The sequence below is a fragment of the Schistocerca americana genome, chromosome 7 (genome assembly GCF_021461395.2).
Source record: "Schistocerca americana isolate TAMUIC-IGC-003095 chromosome 7, iqSchAmer2.1, whole genome shotgun sequence".
Taxonomy (NCBI): domain Eukaryota; kingdom Metazoa; phylum Arthropoda; class Insecta; order Orthoptera; family Acrididae; genus Schistocerca; species Schistocerca americana.
Window position 1 is genome coordinate 341,540,408 of NC_060125.1, and position 23,607 is coordinate 341,564,014.

Sequence of the window (23,607 nt, forward strand, 5' to 3'; positions counted from 1 at the left end):
TTGCTCCTCGATCTCATCATAGTGTTGTAGGCGGCTGAAGTGGCTGCAGAATCAGTAATTGGTGGCACCAACGACCTTCCCCAATGGCAAAGTGCAAATCAGCCAGAAATTTCTCTAAATCCCTCTATACATCAGCTCTGGTGGCAGCAGGCCGTCGGCGGCTCTTGGCAGTGTCTGAAGTCCAAGATGAAGTAGAAAATGAAGTGTGAATGGAGTGATTTCTGATTGCATGTTTTGTACAAGGAAATCTCGCATGCCACATTTCGTGTGTCTTACTGTATTCAGGTTGACTGGGATTCAGATCTTCAGAGTGCCAACAGAAAAAATTGGTCCTCAGCTCTATTCGGTTAACCAGTAATGTGTATTCTGTCATATCACACAGAAATAAGTCGTCTCACTCCCTCTCCTTGACCAAAGAGGCGATCTTCGTCAGAGCATCTTTGTCTAACCTCTTGTTTATTTATGTTAGCCAGTCCCTGTGATTCTCATACTGACGAAAACATATGGTTCTTGCAGTGTCAAGACGTCCAGGGTAATCTCATGCCTTCAACGCCCGAAAATTGCGAGCTCCATTCCATTTTCGAGATGTTTATCTGTGGCGTACAATGCTTTGAGAGAAAATTTCTACTTTCTGCTTTTATGCGCTGTAGTGCCTTCTTCTGAAAACTTCCCTCGGCTTTCCCTTCTCCTTGGATGTAAAATGTTTTGTGGGAGGGGTCTTGCATCACAGGAAATCCTATCTCCGCCGTGCTTTCGATGTCCAAGCGTGGAAATACAAAGAGCTATCTGACCTGTGCGTTATTGACCTGCGTCGCCCTTAGACATTCTTCTGCAAATTGCTCTGATAATGGTGGTCTACTTTTACTCCTGTGGCAACCCGCGTGTTTCTGCACTGTCCAGAATGCTTTCAACGTTCTCTCTTTTATCCTCTCATTTACACTGAGGTAACAAAAGTCGTGGGATACCTCCTAATATAGTGTCGGACATCTTTTTGCCCGGCATAGTGCAGCAGCTCGACTTGGCATGGGCTCAACAAGTCGTTGGAAATCCCCTGCAGAAATATTGAGCCAACCTGCCTCTACAGATGTCCATAAAAGTGAAAATGTTGCTGGTGTAGGATTTTGTCACGAACTGACGTCTCGGTTATGTCCCATAAGTGTTCAATGGGTTTCACGTCGGGCGATTTGGATGGCCAAATCCAGAATGTCTTCCAAACCAGTCGTGAAAAATTGTGACCACCAACTGAAATCGGGACTGATCTGACCAGGCCACAAATTTTCAGTCGTCTAGGGTCAAACCGATATGATCAAGAGCCCATGAGAGGCGCTGCAGGCGACGTCGTGCTATTAACAAAAGCACTCGCGTGTCATCTGGTGCCATACCCCATTGATGCCAATTTCGCCGCACTTTCCTGACGGAATTTGGTAGTCTTCGTACACTCTTGACACTGTGGATCTCGGAATATTGAATTCCCTAACGGTTTCGGAAATGGAATGTACCATGCGTCTAGCTTTAGCTACTATTCCGCGTTCAGAGACTGTTAATTCCCGTTTTGCTGTTTCCGGAGAAACAGTCGCGTCACAACTCCTGCGGGCCCGGGGTACACTGCACGCAGCAGAGGCAGACCAAACGGTTCCCGGCGTTTGTAAAGCACGCAGTCCAATGAGACACCGCTTAAGGACCGAGGAGAGATCGAGGGCAGTCGTGTGCGGCAGGCCTCTGGCACTCATTTTCCACCTACCAGTACTTATAGTTTATTTTGACTTGAGATTGTTTTAGGAAGAAGACTGAGCACATATTTGCTATTAAAACTGCAAAATTATGAGACTGTTTATTCATTATTTTTAGTTTAAGCATATTTAAGGCTGATCACACAGAACATTGACTGTAATCGTTTAGTTGATTAACGATTGAAAATACCCCACTAACTATATTTCTAGTTAAAGTAGGTAGTATATCTGAAAATTCCCTTAGGATACCGGAAGGTTCCACCCGAAATCCACTTTTGCGCATAAGAACGTACTTCCGGACTCTCTCAAAGCTTGGAACTGCAAGAAGTAACTCGGCTGACCATGAAGGGTCACCTGTCCTGACTCATGGAAAAAAAAAAAAAAAAAAAAAAAAAAAAAAAAAAAAAAAAAAAAAAAAAAAAAAACGCTACGAAAGACAATCTCCGCCCCAGACGACACACACAACTTTTTACATCCCACGTGGGCTGCAGGCCGACTCCTCAATTTCACTGGCGCCAGACCGCTTGAACAAAATAATTTTACATTCAGGCCTTCCAGCCGACCAGAATCAGGAACAGAAAGTAGGTATTTTCATTGGCCAGTTCCTATTCCCACTAATATAGCTTCTGCAATGAACTGATTCCTGGCAGGACCTTAAAGAATTTTTCTGTAACAGGTGTCGGGATACCATCCGTTATGGGGAATTTACTCGTCCTTTAAGTCAAACTATTCAGCTCCGACTGCCAGCCTTTTAGGAGGATTAGGGAGGGAACGGTCCACCATGTTCAGGCCGAATGATAACTTCCTTTTTCGGAAAATGACCGAGGCGACTACAACAGTGAGCAGGGCTAGCGCTCATGGCCGACATGAATTGATATGCTACAAAATTCCTTTATTTTCTATCCCTACTGTTGCTATGATTTTAATGACCAACAGTGTAGTTCGAGAGAGTGTATGCAAGGCACCTCCAGGCGCCCTTCTTGAAAGTTTCTGTGTCTTTTCGAAGTGATGTGTGCTGGCGTGGATTCTTCGACAAGTCCACAGCCAATCACGTGCCCCAGTCTTGTCTGGCTGAGCTGCTGCACCGAGGCTGATTGACATGGACCGCTAAACTGTAATCATTCGTTTTCTCTATAAATTATCCCAACGCTCAATATATACAACACTGGACTGTGCAGCTAACCAATATCTACTTCTCAACTCCCACCTGTACTTCAGTTTAGATAGTACTTACAAGTGTCAAAAAGCAGCGGGCCTCATTAAAAAGCTCCACGAATTTTATGGACCTGTAGCTCATAATTATGTCTTTTATAAATAACACCCGCAATTTACAAAAATTGAATAAAGTGGGCTCTCAGATCATGGCCTTATGCTCCTGTTTTTCAAGTTTTGAGGGCAGCATAAGTTGACTGAGTTGCAGAGACTATAGATTTAAACCAAGCAAGAAAATATGCCATTCTCTCGGCCTTGTTGACTGATTCATCAGGAACAGCAAACAACTATGTGTGGAGTGAGATCGGCTGCAGGTACTGCCGCATATTTCCTGTTGCACCGCACCCACTTCCATTTGCAGTAACAATTCCGAGGTTTGGTTCCGTGTCCTTTCCTTATACGGATTGGAGACCAGTATTGGCAAAGTCTCCGAAACCGAAACGATAGAAAGAATCGGGACAGAATAAAGGAAGAAAGGGTGCTGTGAGACACACTTCGTCTGACTCCTCCCACAAAGGCTCTACCAGCTTGGCCCGTTAGCTACGCTACAGCCAGCATGGCCTTCCACATTACGGAAGCACAAACCTTCTCGCTCTCACGGATAGCGCTCCTGGGGAGTATTTACTTGGAGGACACCTACATTTGCCATAAATTCAGGTGTAACTCAGGAAAACATATTGGTACCCTTGCTATTCAGGTTGTATATAAATTATGAGAGGGGTTCAAAAGAAAAATTACGTGGATGAAAGTCTTTATTCAAAAGTAATTTCCAAAGACCTGAGTACAACTTCTCCCACTGTTTAACGAGCCGGAAAATTCCCTGTTCTCAGAATTCCCATGGCTGTGACAGGAGCCAGGAACTTAATCAGTTTTCACAAATACTGTTGCTTACAGATAAACTTAAACCTCTTTTTTCCCTTTTCAAGGGACGGTTAGCTTTCTGTATCATTGCAAGTAAGGTTCGATGTGGCGACCAGCAAGTTCGGTGCACACATTGTGCTTATGAATGGTGTTGTGGTACATACGTCTGCAGTCTGTCCTACAGCGATCACAACTCGCACCACCAGGTCTTCTTCTGTCTCTACAGGAGGCTCATAAGCCAAACTCTTCATTCGACCGCGAGGAAAAAGTCCAGTATAGTCATGCGACTGAAACAACTCAGCCTATCCATTTATATCCGAATCGTTGGTCAAGCTGTTCCCGAACATGACGTGAAAAGTGAGCTGATGTGCCGTCTGCTGAAATTACATGTCCTGACGGACGTTCAGTGGCACAGCATTCAACAACACGCCAAATACTTGCTTTAGGGAAGTCAAGTAGATGTAATCCGTGAGCTTGAGTGGAAGTATGTTTGTTACAATCACATGACCACCCAAATACCTGCCCACGCATTGATACCAACTGTGATGGTATCCCTGGACATGGGTGGTGCATGGGTTTTCGTCTGTTAAAACATTACTGTTTCGCGAACTGAAGTCACAATCCCTAGTAAATCTGCATTCATCTGAATAGAATGTGCCATTACTAAGGCTCGTTGATGCAGCGACGCAGAAACTACATACATAACTCGTGATGGGTCATGCAGAACAAACGAGACGGTGCTGGGAGCAATATCCATTGCACGTGCAATTGCTCGTGTACTCGTTGACGGTTTCTCTTCAACGTGATGCAGTACGGCCTCTTCCAGTACAGGTGTACGGCGTCTCCTTGGGACACCAAGTCACCCCTGCTGACGAGAAGGTACCCTTTTCTCGAAGCCGTTGCGTAATTGTGCCATAAAGAGCTTGCGATGGAGTCGGTTGTTGTGGATAAGGCGACAAGTAGCTCTTCCGTTACCAAGAACATAGCCGCACAGAAGGACCATGTCAGTGTATTCTGCAAACTTGTACTCAACCATGTTGCTCTAACACTCAAAGACACGTGATTGAGGCTCCAACCAGGGCACACAGGTAGGACAGATTTCAAATGACATCTGCCGATCCGCTGTAAGCTGCCCCCAACACAATGCTTATATTGTGCATTTATGTATAAAAGTAATACACACAAAATTTCATCAAGAAATATTTACTTTCAGAGGTCGATCAAGGGCACACAAGTTTTACAGTAAAAGAAAAAAATTTCGAAATTTTGCCATTATAGCAGCTTTTGAAAAAGTAAGGATCTGTTCTCGATGTTTGGATATAATTCGAAGAAGAAACTGTTTCTACTCCTCATCTTTAGTCACTGTTGCATTGCACTTTTATATCAGGCAGATAACGCGTTCTTCTGTGTCATTTACTACTTTCATCCGATAGCAGGGGTGACGAAGTTCTTTGGATACTGGATGATCTGGCATTCTGTGGGAAATAACTGTAGAAAGATGTTGATTTAAATCTTTCTGCTTCAGCCAACACATCGAAAAAGCAAGTGGTCTGTTCTGTTACAAGATTCTCTAATTTAAAGTCTTCCAACTCTTCCATTATCTTGAGTGAACGAGGAAATCAGATAGTCGTGGGCGTTGCAAGTTTTTCACCATGTTTTCCTTTGTCCCTGTTTCTACTCTATCATTAAAGATGGCTGTGGCAGCTAAGTGCTCAGAGAAATAACAATAATGCTTGAAAAGAGCCTTAATTAGCTACAGTTTTGATGGGATAATTCTGTGCAATAAGTCTGACATCATCGTAAGGAGGAGGAGGAGACTAGTGTTTAACGTCCCGTCGACAACGAGGTCATTAGAGACGGAGCGCAAGCTCGGGTGAGGGAAGGATGGGGAAGGAAATCGGCCGTGCCCTTTCAAAGGAACCATCCCGGCATTTGCCTGAAGCGATTTAGGGAAATCACGGAAAACCTAAATCAGGATGGCCGGAGACGGGATTGAACCGTCGTCCTCCCGAATGCGAATCGTAAGGACTTCTGATAATAATAAGCGCTTAATCCCGCTCTTTGATGCAAACAAGACTGACAAATGAAACCAAGTCAGTTATATTCTGGACTTCTCGTTGTTTTAGCTTAAATTGAGGTTAAAAAGAAATATATTGAATGCATAAATGGCTTTCGCCACCCAGTGAGCACGATACGTTGGACCAGGAGTTCGTAATGCCTCGCTAGTACGTCTTTCACCACCAATAATCAAGAAAGATAATTCTAATAATTCTTTATAATCATCTCTTGGCTGTTGTAGAGAATTTCTCAAGTAATCCAGTATTTCATCCGCAATTTTTCCATTACTAGAGCGTTGAATAGTTCGTCTAGTGCTGCAGAATAATTAGAGTAGTTAATTGAAGACCATTTTTGTTGAAAACGTTTGAACAGTGTTGTTTCTGGACTTGTAGAAGTACCAAAAGTAGAGGAAAATCCGTCTGATAACATTATTTCCAGATCATGGTGACGGTAAGCAGCCCACAACAACTCTGCACTGATTTCTTGGGTCTTTGTACGCACTCCTATGTGAAGCACCGTGTTGCTTATAGCTGTTGTATCGAACACAAGTCTTTTGATTTTCGACATCAGATTCGACTCTTTAATTAGATTTATACAAGCCTGAGCCTGAGATTCACCAGTTCCCCATTCTATTTTTGAAACTCCTAAAAGCTTTGCTTGTCCATTTCCAGCAACAAAGACAGAAATTCGGTCAAACTTTTTCCCTCAGTAACTGGTATAAGGAAGCATTTTGATATCCCAATGTAAAAGAAGTGGATTACATATTATTACCTTTCTCTTCCTCTCCTAAAACTGCTTACCTAGTTTTTCTTCTTGACCTCCTGATCGAACTTATAGGTTCAAATGGTTCAAAAGGCTCTGAGCACTATGGGACTTAACTTCTGAGGTCATCAGTCCCCTAGAACTTAGAACTACTTAAACCTTACTAACCTAAGGACATCACACACATCCATGCCCGAGGCAGGATTCGAACCTGCGACCGTAGAACTTATAGGGATAGTTAAATCAGAAACATTATGACTTGGCCCCTGTGCAATGGCTCCAGCTACAAATGCTGCTCCACGATCTGGAAAACTCTGTCCAAAGCACTAACAATCTTACGTGACTCGAATGTGTTTACATGTATATTTGGTGGTTCGGGATTGTTAGTGATGATGCTGAAGGTGTACTTAATGGTTTGGATGGTCGACTCTCGTCTTTGTCATCAGCCAAGCAGATGTACATGATGATGATGATGAAGTAGAAGAAAGGATGATTGCAGCTTCTTTCGTGGGTAAATTCATTTCTTCTTCATACCAAGCTTGCGTTATTCTATATCTTTTTTCTCGATCCCTCTTCTTAGTTTTGTTGCTGTCTTCAGATCAAATCCTGCCATAGTATAAGAAAAGACATTTTCTATTTGCCTTTGAAGAAATTGCTTGTCCACTTCATTTATAATCTCTTTTATTGCATTTTTCGTAGCAATATCAAATAACATCATTTTTTGAATATATTTGTGTCTTTATTTCAACTTTTCTCTGTCTGTTTCTGTTCCTCTTTAACATCTACATCTACGTGATTACTCTGCTATTCACAATACAGTGCCTGGTAGAGGGTTCAATGGACCAACTTCAAGCTGTTCCACTCTCGAACGCTTTAATTTTTCTGTGCGAGCAATGATTTCTCTTATTTTATCGTGGTGATAATTTTTCCTTATGTGGGTGGGTGCCATCAGAATGTTTTCGCAATCGGAGGAGAAAACTGACGATTGAAATTTCTTGAGAAGATCCCGTCGCAACGAAAAACGATTTTCTTTTAATGATTGCCACTCCAATTCACGTATCATATCGATGGCACTATCTCCTCTATTTCGCGATAATACAAAACGAGCTGCCCTTCTTTGTACTTCTTCGATGTCATCCATCAGTCCCACCTGATGAGGATCCTACAACGCACAGCAATAGTCCAGAACAGGGCGGACAAGCGCCGTGTTAGCAGTCTCTTTAGTGGACCTGTTGCACCTTCTAAATGTTCTGCCAATAAATCGCAGTCTTTGGTTTGCTCTGCCCACAACATTATCTATGTGATCGTTCCAATTTAGGTTATTAGTAATTGTAATCCCTAAGTATTTAGCTGAGGTTACAGCCTTCAGATTTGTGCGACTTACCGCGTAATCGAAATTTAGCGAATTTCTTTTAGTACTCATGTGAATAACTTCACACTTTTCTTTATTCAGGGTCAAAAAATGGTTCAAATGGCTCTGAGCACTATGGGACTTAACATCTGTGGTCATCAGTCCCCTAGAACTCTAAGTTCTACTTAAACCTAACTAACATAAGGACATCACACACATCCATGCCCGAGGCAGGATTCGAACCTGCAACCGTAGCAGTCCCGCGGTTCCGGACTGAGCGCCAAGAACCGCTAGACCACCGCGGCCGGCTATTCAGGGTCAATTGCCACTTTTAGCACCATGCAGATATCTTATCTAAATCATTTTGCAATTCGTTTTGGTTATCTGGTGACTTTAAAAGTTAAGATATTGCTCATTCAACTTAAATAGTTTCCTGACACATGAATCTAATCGCTGTGTTGGAGTCCTTGCACGCATCCACACTGTAACTGCACATTCATAGGTCAATTTATAACTATCTGTGAGTGTCTTATGTTCTTCTAGGTGATAGAATTCAACGCATTTGCGCATATCTAATACATGAGGTAATCTTGATGTTGACAACTGAGATACTGCCTTTCCAAGGAGAAAGTTCGCAGGAGAAGATCTGAGACTAGTATTAGTAGTAGCCATATTCAGTTATTCGTTCGCCTGAAATAAAAAGAACTTGAGCGACCACTAAATATAATTTCATTAAGCTCAAATTTCACGCAGCAATTACACTACCCTGGAGGATAATAATAAGGTATGTGGAGCAACGACTAGAACAGATTCAGTTTTTACCATGCTATTGTGGACCACACTGACGATACAGTTATCTACAGTATAAGGAAGTACTCTTACTGACTGAAAGCAGCTGTACAATTATTTAATCAGGATGTTGGGATACGACGTGTGTTTGGCCTTTAGTACGATGTGTGTCCGGCCGCTGTAGCCGAGCAGCGAGCTGTTACACGCCAGATCACTGTTGCCAGCTACGAGGGTAAGTCAATAATTATCCGCAAAGTAGTTATAAAATTTTATTGTAATCAAATAGGAAACTTACAAGTACATCATTTTTCGACATAGTCTCCTTGCGTTTCAAAGCACTTGGTCCATCGTTGTACAAGTTTCCTGATGCCCTCAAAATAGAAGGTTCTCGGTTGATCTGCAAGCCAGGAGTGCACCGCTTCTTTCACTGCTTCGTCCGAGTCAAACCGATAGCCCCTTAATGCCTGTTTGAGTGGATCAAACAAGTGACAGAAGGGGCAAGATCGGAACTATATGGAGGATGATCCGGTACTTCAAATTTGAGTTTCTGGAGCGTTCGAGCAGTGTGGGCTGCAGTATGCGGACGGGCATTGTAGGTGCAACAACACAACACCTTTTGGCAGCAATCCTCGGCGTTTGCTTCGAATTGCAGGCTTTAGCCTGGCAGTAAGCATCTTACTATAACGTACACTGTATATTGTGGTGCCCCTTTTCCCATAATGTTCCAGTACTGGACCTTGTGCGTCCCAAAAAACCGTAAGCATCAGTTTTCATGCGGACGGTCGGGTCTTGAAATTTTTCTTGCACGGCGAATTTGGAAGTTTCCATTCCATACTCTGCCGTTTACTCTCCGGCTCGTAGTGATGGAGTCATGTGTCGTCACCAGTAATGACCCTGCCTAAGAAAAAATGGTTCAAATGGCTCTGAGCACTATGGGACTTAACTTCTGAGGTCATCAGTCCCCTAGAACTTAGAACTACTTAAGCCTAACTAACCTAAGGACATCACACACACCCATGCCCGAGGCAGGATTCGAACCTGCGACCGTAGCGGTAGCGCGGTTCCAGACTGTAGCGCCTAGAACCGCTCGGCCACCCCGGCCGGCGTTGTGGATGATTCCGAGTGTAGAACCGTGACTAATTTGCAGACGAGGTTTCGTCAATAGTTAATCGTCTGTCTAAGAGAATCATTTCACGTGAACGCACAATGGTTTCTCCACTTGTGGCGGTAAACGGTCGTCCGGCTCCTTCATCGTGCATAACACTTGTGCGACCATTTCGGAATTTTTCAGTCCATTAGTAGACACTCCGTTGTGGCAAAACACTGTTCCCGTACTGCACCGAAAGTGTTCGATGAATTTCGGCCGCTGATATGCCTTCCGACCACAAAAAAAGGATCACTGAACGTTGCTCTTCTTCGGTGTAAATAGACAGTGGAGCAGCCATGATTAACAGCAAGGCAGCCATAACGAAACTAACCTAGCAGCTTGAAAATTTCAAAAATATAACAAAAAATAAACAATGCTTGCGTCATCAACATAAAACGACAGTACTATCAAAATAAACAAAAATATAACTAAATTGCAGATAATAATTGACTTACCCTCGTATATTCGGACTATTGAAATTACGTTCTATGATGAACTATCATTATGATTGTGGAATTGTATTCTGCATGTCTAAATACCCCAACAGACAAAGATTCTTGCATACTCGAATGAAACGAAGGGTCAACAGAAACCTCCGATCTTACTCGTCTGCTTTGACCCGTGACGTAAGCGTGTTGTGGTGTGTGACGTCATTACGGCGCGGAGTTTAGTCTTGTTTTTGTTTGTGGTGCTCTCTGGTGGTGTGTTCATGGTTTTCGTTTGTTTTAATTTAATGCTCATTGCTGTATGTCGGGTGAGTTTGTTATTGAGTGTATTTGGTTGTGGTTTTTTGTTTAGGAATGGATATGAAAGACCGCCTTAATAGTGTTCGGTTGAGGGCGATGATGGGCGAGACAGCGTTAGAACTTATCAAGTTAGTTTGTTATTGAGTGTATTTGGTTGTGGTTTTTTGTTTAGGAATGGATATGAAAGACCGCCTTAATAGTGTTCGGTTGAAGGCGATGATGGGCGAGACAGCGTTAGAACTTATCAAGTTCTTACAACTATTCGGTTTAATCGCCGAAGTTGTTAAGTGTTCTCTTTGCCTTGAGGCGATGAAATTGGTTAAAGTTCCGGCCTCTCGGACCAGCGACGGATACATGTGGTGTTGCCGGAAAGATGGCGTATGGCGTTCTATAAGGCGTGGTACCTGGTTCGAGAAGTCTAGATTGGGCATGCGTGAGATTGTGCTTATTACATATTATTTTTGTTATAGATGCCCACAGAGTTTTTGCGCGTTTGAGACTGGTGTGAGTGAGAGGACTGTTTTAGACTGGTATTCCTTTTGTCGTGAAGTGTGTTCGGAATTTATTAAGTACAGGGGTAAGTTGGGTGGGCATGGGGTGCTTGTGGAGGTGGACGAGTCGCAGTTTGGTAAAAGGAAGTATGGGAGGGGGAAGTCTGTGGCTGGTCTTTGGGTGTGAGGGGCTGTTGTTCACGGGGGTGGGGGTACTGAATGTGTTTTTAGGGTTGTGGAGGGGAGGTCGAAGGCTGAATTAGTGGGGTTAATTGAGGAGTATGTAGAGCCCGGGTCCACAATAGTTTCTGATGCTTTTTCTTCTTATAGGGGGTTGGGTGACAGGGGATTTAATCATTTAGTAGTGAACCACAGTCTAGAATTTAAGAATTATGATACTGGGGCTTGCACTAACACAATTGAGGGGATGTGGGGGGCGGTTAAGTCAGTTCTTGGGAGGGGGAAGAGGCGCTCTTCCAACCTTCAGTCTCATTTAGATGAGTACTGTTGGCGGAAGAGTGTCCCAGAGGCTTATTGCATTTTTCGGGTTTTTTTAAGGGCTGTGGGTAAAATGTATAGGCCGAAAGTGGTTAGTTAGGGTGCATTTGTGTGTGATTGTGGTGGCCAATCTAGTTTGTGGGGCTGGAACTTTTTTGAGGTAAGTTCCGTTTTTTTTGTTTTTGATGTGTGTTTTGTGTCAACAGAAACATCCGATCTCACGCGTCGGCTTTGACCCGTGACGTTAGGGACCTACACATTGATCTGTAGCGTAGCCCTGAATACGAGGTTAGGTTGGGAGGTTTTTTTTTGGCGGGGGGGGGGGGGGTGTCAGGGGGGGGGGGCGCAGCCCCCCCCCCTGCCTGGCCTCGAGTACCACTTGTTTATTATTATCTTTGTTCGATCGTAATTTATGTGATTGGGAGCTGTTGTAGATGTATGTAGGTGTAAGGGAAGTGTTGGTTTTTTAGGTTGGTATTGGGGGATGTGATCGGTAGGTTCTGTTGAGCTATATAGGTCAACGGAAGTGTTCGATCGTAATTTATGTGATTGGGAGCTGTTGTAGATGTATGTAGGTGTAAGGGAAGTGTTCGTTTTTTTTTTTTTTTGTATTGGAGGATGTGATCGGTAGGTTCTGTTGAGCTACATAGGTCAAGGGAAGTGTCCGATTCTGGATAGGAATGTGTTTTTTGGTATTTGGTCAGTTTTGTGATGTTGATTTATTTCGTTGTTTTGCGTGGTTTTGTATGGCGGTCGGTGGCTACATTTGTGTATATTTAGTTTGTCCCCACCCAAAAACCCCCAATTTCCCACGCTTGTCCCGTTAGAGTCATTAGGCTTTTTGTGAAACTTGTGTATTTCAGTGTTTATAATACGTATGCGATGTTTTTATATCCGCCATATTGGATAATACGTATGCGATGTTTTTATATCCGCCATATTGGAATTGTCGTTTATAGTCGTTTCCGCTACATTTGTGACGTCATGGGTCAAAGCCGACGGGTAAGATCGGACGCTTCTGTATTTCCGAAACGAAGAAGCCCAGTACGTAATATAGTGGGAAGTACCCTCTGGCATGCATTGGTTTGCAGAATACGGATGTAGATATACAAGTAAATAATTCCAAAGTCTTTTAGCATCATTACCTCAGCACAACGGCTCGTAAAGTGTAAAACAGTGGAAGCCCTTGTGAGGTGTGTTGGTTGTTTTGCATTCTTATCAAACAAGGTTCACACAGACTGTCGTTTCCCCAGTTACCGCCCATTGTACGTAGGGACTGCAGCAAGTAAGTTACACATGTCATTCCACGCTACGACCATTGCGCAACAAGAATGACGCAAAGTCAGATGACGGCACATCGTCCGAGTTTCCAGCAGACACAGTTCTTCTGTGGTGCGGGAACCAGGTGCGTCAGTGTGGGAGTGACATGGCGCGACAGCTGGAAACGTATACTAGAGTCTAAGTACGCGGGACAGTGCGAATCGTCTAAATTACTCACAAATTCACCGTGAAATTCTGGCGATATATGCGCCACATTCAGTGTCGCAAGCAGCCGTAGTAAAATGATGTCAACAGTTTGACCGAGGCCTCACAGACGACGGTGATACTGATCGAGAAGCCAAGATCTTGCCCTTACGATTTCCATCTTTTCGGAAAGAGATTTTCCAGCGATAAGGATGTTGATACAGCCGTTCTCGAATGCCTCCTTGATCAAGGAGCGGATCAGTAGTACGTTACGACCGTTGGTTACAGAGACCTGGTGAGTACGTCGGAAAATTGTGTAATGTATCTGTGTCACTCACACTGAAATTTAGTGCAGCAGTCAATGAAAGTTACTTGAGCAGCCACATTAATGTGTATCTCGCGCATTTTTTTTTCTTTTTTTTTTTGCGGATGTAGCCAATAACTGTTCGAATTGTTGTTTGACGTCGTCGTTGATGAGAATATTTCTTTAACTTTTGCCTAGACATATTCATTGTGCTTACCTTAGACATCTTGTGTTACTGAAGAAGGAATTTTATGTTGAAAACAGGGGCCATAAATCGTCACCATTTTGACTGATGTGTCTTACTTCCACGTTTGGTTGTGCCTATGGTTGGATGAATTGTTTGATACAGGTATTAACAACTGAACCCAAGAATGCCTTCAGTTTTAACTCATTCTTCGTAACTAAAATCAGGACCAAAATGAAGTTAGTGGAACGTGGTTTTTGAAGCTTCTTAAGCAAGAACACTTTTAACTGTAAATCTTTCTTTCTAATTTATCTGTTTAGCAGTTTCTTTCTTCATTCAGGGAGGACTGAAAGTACGTCGACAGAACTGCACTCCGTCGATGAAAGAAATCTCTGGAATATGTTGTAATATCTTATTTCTCTATTAGACCTTTCGTGTGAACACCATGTGGTCAAAACTTCCTTCTCGGAAGAGCTACAGCACTGTTCGTAAGTTAATGTTGTTTTTTGGGGAGGGAGACCAGACAGCGAGGTCATCGGTCTCATCGGATTAGGGAAGGACGGGGAAGGAAGTCGGCCGTGCCCTTTGAAAGGAACCATTCCAGCATTTGCCTGGAGCGATTTAGGGAAATCACGGAAAACCTAAATCAGGATGGCCGGACGCGGGATTGAACCGTCGTCCTTCTGAATGCGAGTCCAGTGTTTAACCACTGCGCCACCTCGCTCGGTGTTCGTAAGTTAAGAAAGAGTATTTTCCTGAACATGTATTATTTGTTTTATGCTTCACTTCGACACTTCGTGAGCAGTTTACTGCATGGTCTCATGTATATCATTCGTTTTATGCACTGATAACAGGTTTACTACATCGTCGACTGAACGACGTGCGTTCCACGGCTAGGCGCGCTGTTCGTTGACGAATTTGAAGGGGCCTGCAGCGCGGCCAATAAGCATGAAATAGCTCTGCGCATGCGCGGCGCTCGGTCGCGCGAGCCGGGTTAAAAACACTGCCACCACGCTCCGCGTGCGTAGTGAAACTATTCCAGCATCGAAGCAGCATCAGCAGTCGACACCAAGATGGCCGAGAAGAACTTGACAGCCGTCCTATACAAGGCCAACGACTTGAGGCTGGTGAGTACTAGCCCAGTTACTGTGCATCCGTACAGAGTCGGACGGCGGTAGTTGCAGTCGTTGTATTGATCCCAGAGAGCGGATGCGCTTTCTCTGTCGCCGTCGCTGTCACTTGCTATGCGCTTTGCATTCGGCGTTTCTCTGCGTCTGCTGACGATCATATGTGTCTGTCTTGTAGAAGTAGCAGTGCTGTATTCGCGTGCCACGCTGGTACCAGCGGAATCGGACGTCGTAAACAGCGTAGAGAAAACATGTACAGTACACGTGTTTCTGTCATCCATTTTATTCGCAAGGAGATGATACAACTTTTCTCCATACAAAGGGTTTTAAAATCGTAAAGTGCCTTAGAAGTAATTTAGAAGCAAACGAATACTAAATTGAAGTAAAAATCGTGTTTCTATTATAAGTTTAATAGCATTGCATTTTCCGATTTGTTGGTGTGAGCATCATTTTGAAACCCCGTAACATTTCCTATCATACCGAAAAATTTAGTGTGTTTTCGGATTAGATTCGACAATTTGCGCTTCCGTTTCTGCGATAGAAGCGCACACCACTCGAGTTATTTGTATGGTAGACAATTTGAAACACGGTTTCTTTATAGCTGCTGCGAGAAAACATAAGTTTTGCTCCTGTAATAATAGTTTATCAATCAAACAAAATATAAAACGAATGTAAATTTTGTGTCGAGAATTTGACATTCTTCTCTCCGCTGACATTCCTTTGTGTTTTTAAATTCAAAGGAACTACTGCATACTATTGAGACAAGTTTAAGAACATGAGGAAGTATAGACCTAAAACACCCTTCAACCACACTAGAATATTTTTCCAGTTGCCCAGAGTGATTTGCGACACGTATGCGATGGAGAGGGGGAATCCCCGTGATGTCGTGTCTTAACGTCTGTGAAGCTGAATAAAACATCTGATCAGCGTTTCCCCATTTATACTTTTCTTATTCGTAAGTTCGTAAGCGATGGTTACAAATTAACATATTTCATCGTTCTAATCCGTCAAGCATTTATAGCAAATGCAATGAGGACGTCGACTTAATAAAACATATTTTATAATGGAAAAATCTCTCAAAGTAGAAAAGGTGAAGGCAAAATTAAACCTTTTCTTACTATGACAAGGATACCAGCCCATCCAAGAGTGCTACACAATTTATTAATGACGGTAGATCCAAGAATCAAGTTATCGAGCGAATTGTTACTGTTCAGTTTGAACGATCAGCTGGCTGCATAAGACTTACACTGTAGTCACCTGAAATGTAGCATGATGAGGGACGTGATATTGCTATAGGCGAAAATAGAAAAATACAGGGTGATTCAAAAAGAATACCACAACTTTAAAAATGTGTATTTAATGAAAGAAACATAATATAACCTTCTGTTATACATCATTACAAAGAGTATTTAAAAAGGTTTTTTTTTCACTCAAAAACAAGTTCAGAGATGTTCAATATGGCCCCCTCCAGACACAAGAGCAATATCAACCCGATACTCCAACTCGTTCCACACTCTCTGTAGCATATCAGGCGTAACAGTTTGGATAGCTGCTGTTATTTCTCGTTTCAAATCATCAATGGTGGCTGGGAGAGGTGGCCGAAACACCATATCCTTAACATACCGCCATAAGAAAAAATCGCAGGGGGTAAGATCAGGGCTTCTTGGAGGCCAGTGATGAAGTGCTCTGTCATGGGCTGCCTGGCGGCCGATCCATCGCCTCGGGTAGTTGACGTTCAGGTAGTTACGGACAGATAAGTGCCAATGTGGTGGCGCTCCATCCTGCTGAAATATCAATTGTTGTGCTTCTTGTTCGAGCTGAGGGAACGATTTTCCTGGGCTGCGAACAAATGCTTGCTGGATGCGTGCTACATTTTCATCACTCGTTCTCGGCCGTCCAGAACTTTTCCCTTTGCACAAACACCCATTCTCTGTAAACTGTTTATACCAACGTTTAATACACCACCTATCAGGAGGTTTAACACCATACTTCGTTCGAAATGCACGCTGAACAACTGTCGTCGATTCACTTCTGCCGTACTCAATAACACAAAAAGCTTTCTGTTGAGCGGTCGCCATCTTAGCATCAACTGACGCTGACGCCTAGTCAACAGCGCCTCAAGCGAACAAATGTACAACTAAATGAAACTTTATAGCTCCCTTAATTCGCCGACAGATAGTGCTTAGCTCTGCCTTTTGTCGTTGCAGAGTTTTAAATTCCTAAAGTTGTGGTATTCTTTTTGAATCACCCTGTATTTGCAATATTTAGCTTGATATTCCAGAAGCTGGCTGTTACAAATGGTTCAAATGGCTCTGAGCACTATGGGACTTAACATCTTAGGTCTTCAGTCCCCTAGAACTTAGAACTACTTAAACCTAACTAACCTAAGGACGTCACGCACATCCATGCCCGAGGCAGGATTCTAACCTGCTACCGTAGCGGTCGCGCGGATCCAGTCTGAAGCGCCTAGAACCGCACGGCCACCCCGGCCAGCTGGGCTGTCACATTACTGCCAAACATATAGTTAAGTTACATTATTTCTGTCTCGTCATCAATGTATCATCTCCATGCAATGCAAAACGAAATATGAATACACTGTTACAGAATATCTAGTGTGTCACTGTGTTTGCTTGGGTTTATATCATAGAATAAATGCAAGGATTCAGGGTTCGATTCTAGTCGGTCTTATAAGTTTTGTTTTGTTTCGTGCACTTTCATAACATTCATCTCTGGCATTGCTATGAGACTTTGATAAATATGACAAAATGGACTATGATTTAGTTTCCACGTTAAATTAAACTCCCCTCCCCTCCCCCCCCCCCCCCCCCTCACACACACACACACACAAAATGGTTCGATTAGCCTGTTCGAGGGTTGGAAAAAAAGCAAGGACATACAATCTCCATTGGAGCAATTCGTGTAGTTAAGCTTCGTTGCACTCAGGTCAATCTTGGCATTAATAACAGCTTTCCTTACGTAGTACAGACTTGTCAGAACTGAGGAGGTGGAGCATATAGAATAATTTAAGACTCGGTGCACAGAAAACATATTCAGAATATAATCGAAACATTCAGAATAATTCATAGATCAATTTTAAATTATTGAGACAGTTTTGGACATATGTAACATCACGCATTTTAAGATGAACATTTACCCCAATTACATTAATGGCCATTTATGTAGTCTCGTTTCACCGTCTACAATCTCGTTCTTCCTATTATCCAGTATTCTCTCTGTGGAACGAGATATTACTTACTGAATTGTGTCGTAACACTACATTATTTGGTGAACTCCATTGTGCTCCCATAGCAACTGTGAGTACGCCGGTTTACCATAGTTAAAAGGTACACTTCATTCAGTAAGCTTCTGTGTGGTTTTATTACTGCAAGAACGCGAGATGGCTATCCGTAACTATTGCACTAACTCATTCTGTCTTCCCAATCACACATCCATTGTTTTTCTGTACGCACACTTCACTCTACTTGTTCATAAAAGAACAAAAAATTTCGATGATTCGATAGACCATTAATCGTCAGGTCCTATCCATTAATCAGCTTACTATATTTCTGTCTCTTTCGATGGAATGCTAATCGTGCACTAAATATTAATTTTGAATTCATTAGGAAATAAAGTGGTAGAAAGCTGCAACAGCGTCTAAATTTCCAGTCTGTGCTTTTTGTCACAAATATTGATCTATGGAGAAATGCCAAAGTACGGTACTTAATATCCGTGGGCGAATACACTACACTAACTTAATGCACTTACATCCCACTTGCATTATAATTGTACAGGGCGCTGTTGAACGCGGTGGCTTGTCTTCAGATCCACAACTAACGTATTGCAGCTGTAGACGAGATACACGAATCCCCTACTCGTGGAGTGCGAGAACGTATTGTTTGCAGGCGGAAGAGCGCGCCAAAGACAGCAGCGACCTTGGGTCACAAGGAAAAGGTGCTACCGCTACAACAGCCTTGTGGCGAAGTGACGAAGCCGTCGGCTTACCAATCGTGCCAAAGAAGCGAGGATGATTCTAGTGAAGTTTAAAGTTGCCCGAAAGATATGTTAGTTGTTTATTCTGCTTCAGAACACCCCCAGCAAATGCCACGTAAGACTGATTAAGCCGAAAACGAGTACAATGCCAAATTGTACGGATGTTGACATGAATGGCGTTCTGAGTCCGTGTAGAAGGGGTGTTGCTTGTGGTGATGAGGCAAGAAGAAGAGGTTGTGGCAGCACATCATCTGCTTCTTTCCATTAACATAAGAGGGTGGGGGCATCAACATTAGCGTTTCGGGTCGTACTAGAAGATCCCAAGGACTCCCTGAGAAGCTGCGGCGAGCGTTCGGATGTCAGCTATGATTTTGTAGCGCAGGTTGGTGAAAATTGACGTAAGTCATCATCTCACCTCCCCTTTTCGTCCTTTTTATTCGCTACGAATGTTCGAACAAGGCTCAGAATGTATAATAGCGACCTTGGGTACTGAGGCGGGGCTTTTCATAGCAGATGAAAGCTTCGGTAAGCTCAATGAATTAAGGAAGCTGTAAGAAAAAAGTGATGATCCAATGGAGGTTTTTTTTATTTATTTTGTCTAGATATCGAGGTGGCGTAGATATTAAAACATGGGGCTGTCCCTCGAGAAGAACTAAGTTCAGGTACTGTATCAGCGATTCAGGTTTCGGAGATTTACATATAGCATGAAATGAAAGACGGCAAGACCAGTATCATGCCAGAAACCTGTGTGATTGAGGAATCTATTGAAACAAAGATGGTGGCAACATAATGAACTAGGACACATCCTTCGAATTTAAACAAGACTTGGCCTCCCGCACTCAATTTATTAAGATCTCCCCGACCATCTTATCCAGCAAAGGAGGATATGCGTTTCATGGAATAACAGTGCGGGCTCTGAAAAAAGAGAAGCATTAAAAAGGACGTACCAGGCGCCGGAAGTCGAACTCAGTTGTAAGTAATCAGTAATCAAATAAAAAGTAACAGGCACCCCTGTGCAATGCGGGATTGACTAGTAGGCGGGAAGTATAATGGTTGTCAAAAGAGAAATAGTGGAATGTGTCGGGCAGTAATGCTCAGTGACTGCGAAGGTGGTCTAGTCATTGGATGTCGCCTGAGTAACTAACCTCTCAGGAACTTTTCAGTTCATCTATAGTTCTCAAAGTCAATTATTGGTGATGTGATTGTGAAGCGGAAACGCTAAGGAACAACCACAGTAAAAACAGATCAACCAGGCCTCATGTACTGACCGACAGGGTGTACTGCGGGAGGATAGTTGTAAAAGATCGCGTGAAATAAGCGGAAAAAATCACTCTTGAGTTCAAAATGCTACCAGCAACCCAGATAGCGCAATGACCGTGTGTAAGGAGTTAAAAAAGAAAGGGATGGAGTGGTCACACGTTTCTGCAGTCATTGTCAAGCGACTCTTGAGATGATGTTGAGAGCGACGCCACTGGACCCTGGAAGGCTGGAAACTAGTGACATGGAGTTATGAATGACGCTATGCCCTGTGGCAATTCGATGTATGGGTTTGGCTTTGGCGGAAGCTTGGAGGACGTTACCTGTCAGAGCATGTAGTACCAACAATGAAGCACAGACAAAGTGGTGTTACGGCATGGTAACGTTTTCGTCGTTAGGATGTGGTCGTCGTCTTGCGCTTTAGAAAATGCTAAATGTGGAAGAATAAAATCATTTTGCAGCATTGTGTACTGCCCTTCACCAGAGGACCTTCCTCATTGCTCAGCGGGGAAAGCGCTCCAGTGTACGCCACATGTCAATGGGTACTCCTCAGGGGTTTGTGCTATCCCCTCTTCTTTTTAATATCTATGTAAATGACATGCCCGTCCTCCGTCACTGCCATTTGGTGCAATTCGCCGATGACACGGCGTTTTATACGACCGGCTGCAATCCTGATCAACTCATTGCCCGCCTCCAAAGGCAACTGGACGCTACAGTCACCTGGTGTCGCTCCAGTAAAATGGCCCTCAATGCCGCCAAAACCATGGTCGTGTATTTCGCTAAACGGCGCCCTGTACTCCGAAACAAGATCTCAATCGGGGCGTCCGGGTCCCGTGGGTCCAAGCTACCAAGTATCTCGGGGTCTGGTTGGATAAGAAACTTTTCTTCCACCGCCACGCAGAATACGTCACCCATAAAGGGTTAAAGTTGACAAAGGCCTTGTACCCGCTCTTCTCCAGCCGAGAACTCAATTTAGATACCAAGCTGCGGCTGTATCACTCCGTTGTCCTACCCTCACTAACGTATGGTTCCTCTGCGTGGGCCACGATTAGTAAGTCCCGGATGCTGACGCTCCAGCGCCTACAGAGTAAAGTTCTCAGGTGGAGTCTTCACGCCCCTCCGCTCACCAGGATTGTCACTCTGCATGAGGAGACAAATACAGCCCTTCTCAAGGCGACCATTCGCCGTAAGGCTCGCCAATTGCACACAGAAGTGGACGTCCTCGGCGAGACAATCGCTGGACTCCAAACCACCGGCACTACAGTTCCACGGCGCTGGCACCGGCACCCAGTTCCGCTCACCATTCTGGAGGACTCGGATTCGGGCTCTGACTGACGATAGGCCCAATACGACAACGTTTTTCTGCCAATTTCATGCAGTCGCTAGCAGTGGCCTGTTCACGTCCAGCCACTTTTCTCCCTGACCACAGAGTTGGCGCATTACTGGACACCTCCTCTGTCCTTCCACCGTCGGAGAGTGGCACGGAACTTAAAGTTCACCGCAACACCTTCAAAGTGCTATGCTCGGCTGTTATTCAGCCGTTACTTTGAGTCTCCTCTTATTTGTCCACCGAAACAGTTGGACCGGATCTGAACCGGTGACGCTGTGTATTAGTATCCCGCAAATAAATAAATAAATAAATTAAAAAAATTAAAAATGTACTGAATACAGTAGAGGAACAGTTCGGAGACGATGCTCGTTTGTATCAGCGTGACGGTGCACATTGTCAACTGTGAGGTCTGTGTACAGTGACATTCCTAAAATGGACTGGACTGTTTAGAGTCCCGATCTGACCCTAATGGAAAACATATGGGATGACTTAGGACGTCAATTTCTCTCCAGACACCAGCATGCAACGTTGCTACCTTCTTTGGTTCCCGCTCTTGACGAAGAATGCGCTGTCGTTTTTCCGCAACATTCAGACACCACACTGAAAGTGCCCTCAGCAGAGTTGAACCCATCATAAAGACGAAGACTGGACGCACCCCATACTAAGGTCCTCTGATAGGTGTCTGGGTACTACTGATCAGACATTGTATCAGCGTGACACCACCAGTAGTCCAGGCAAAGAGCATACGTAACAGCTCGCAGCATCTGAAGAAGACTGGATCAGTCGTTGAAATATTATACCCGAAAGCACAGCATTAATCATACGAGAGAGAACCTGAGAGATCACATATAACAGAATTTCTCGAGGAACTTAAATGCGACTCTTTTGGCAGTGAGGTTTCGCCGTTATTACGAAAAACTAGCTCCTAAATTTAAAGAAACAGCAAGCGAGAAAGACTGTGCTACAATAGCACACTGAGATGACAAAAGTCAAGTCGATATGCACATATACAGCTGGCGGTAGTATCGCGTTCATAAGGTATAAAAGGGCAGTGCATTGGCGGAACTGCCATTTATACCCAGGTGATCAATGTGAAAAGCTTTCCGACGTGATTTCGGCCGCACGACGGGAATTAAGACTTTGAACGCGGAATGGTAGTTGGAGCTAGTCGCATGGTACATTCCATTTCGGAAATCGTTGGGGAACTGAATATTTCGAGATTCACGGTGTCAAGAGTGTGCCGAGAATACCAAGTTTCAGGCATTACCTCTCACCTCGGACAACGCAGTGGCCGACGAGCTTAGCTTAACGACCGAGAACATCGGCTTTTGCTTAGAGTTGTCAGCACTAACAGACAAGCAACACTGCGTGAAATAACCGGAGAAATCAATGTGGGACGTACGGTGAACGTATCTGTCAGGACGTGCGGTGAAATGTGACGTTAATCGGCTATGGCAGCAGACGACCGACGCGAGTGCCTTTGCTAACAACACATCTCCTGCAGGTCTCTCCTGGGTTCGTGGTCACATGAGTTGCACCCTAGGCGACTGGAAAACACTTGCCTGGTCAGATGAGCCCCGATTACATTTGGTATCAGCTGAGGGTTCGTGTGAGGCGCAAACCCCATAAATCCATGGACCCGAGTTGTGAATAATGCACTGTGCAATCTGGTTGTGGCTCCTTAATGGTGTGGGCTCTGTTTGCATGGTGTGGACCGGGTCCTCTGGTCCAATAGAATCGGTCATTAGCTGGAAGTAGTTACGTTCGGCTACTTGGAGAAAACTCGTAGCCATTCATGAACTTCATATTCCCAAACAAAGCTGGAATTTTTTGTTGATGACAATGCACCCAGTCACTGGGCCATAATGGTTCGCAGTTGGTTCGAAGACCATTTTGTAGAATTTGAGCGAATGATCTAGCCATCCAGATCGCCGACATGAGTTCCATCGAAGGGGACGTAACCGAGAGGTCAGTTCGTGTATAAAATCCGGTACTGGCAATACTTTCGCATTTATGGACGGCTGTAGAGGCAACATGGTTCAACATTTCTGCCGTCTTGAGTCCATGCCACGTCGAGTTGCTGCAGTATGCCCAGCAAAAGGAGAGGGGGGGGGGGGGCCCGACACGGTATTAGGAGGTATCCGATGACTTTTGTCCCCTCTTTGTGTTTCGCGCGTATGCTTAACGGGAATAAGGAAAGATAGTTTGTGGTATGTACGGAGGTATATAGGCAGTCGTGTTTCCCTGAGTGGATTTGACAGAAAATCGCTAATATTTGTACGAAGTATCGGCCAGCACGTAGAACA

At 44.0% G+C, this 23,607-nt stretch overlaps 1 protein-coding gene across 1 annotated transcript in view; it reads left to right on the top strand.

Annotated features, from left to right (window-relative positions):
* The first annotated feature begins 14,605 nt into the window (after positions 1 to 14,605).
* The window catches only part of LOC124621776 (sorbitol dehydrogenase-like), an 83,647-nt gene continuing 74,645 nt past the window's right edge, over positions 14,606 to 23,607 (top strand). Inside the window, exon 1 of the mRNA XM_047147212.1 lies at positions 14,606 to 14,724. Coding sequence (XP_047003168.1) covers positions 14,671 to 14,724 — 54 coding nt within the window. The 5' untranslated portion in view covers positions 14,606 to 14,670. The remainder of the gene's footprint in view (positions 14,725 to 23,607) is intronic.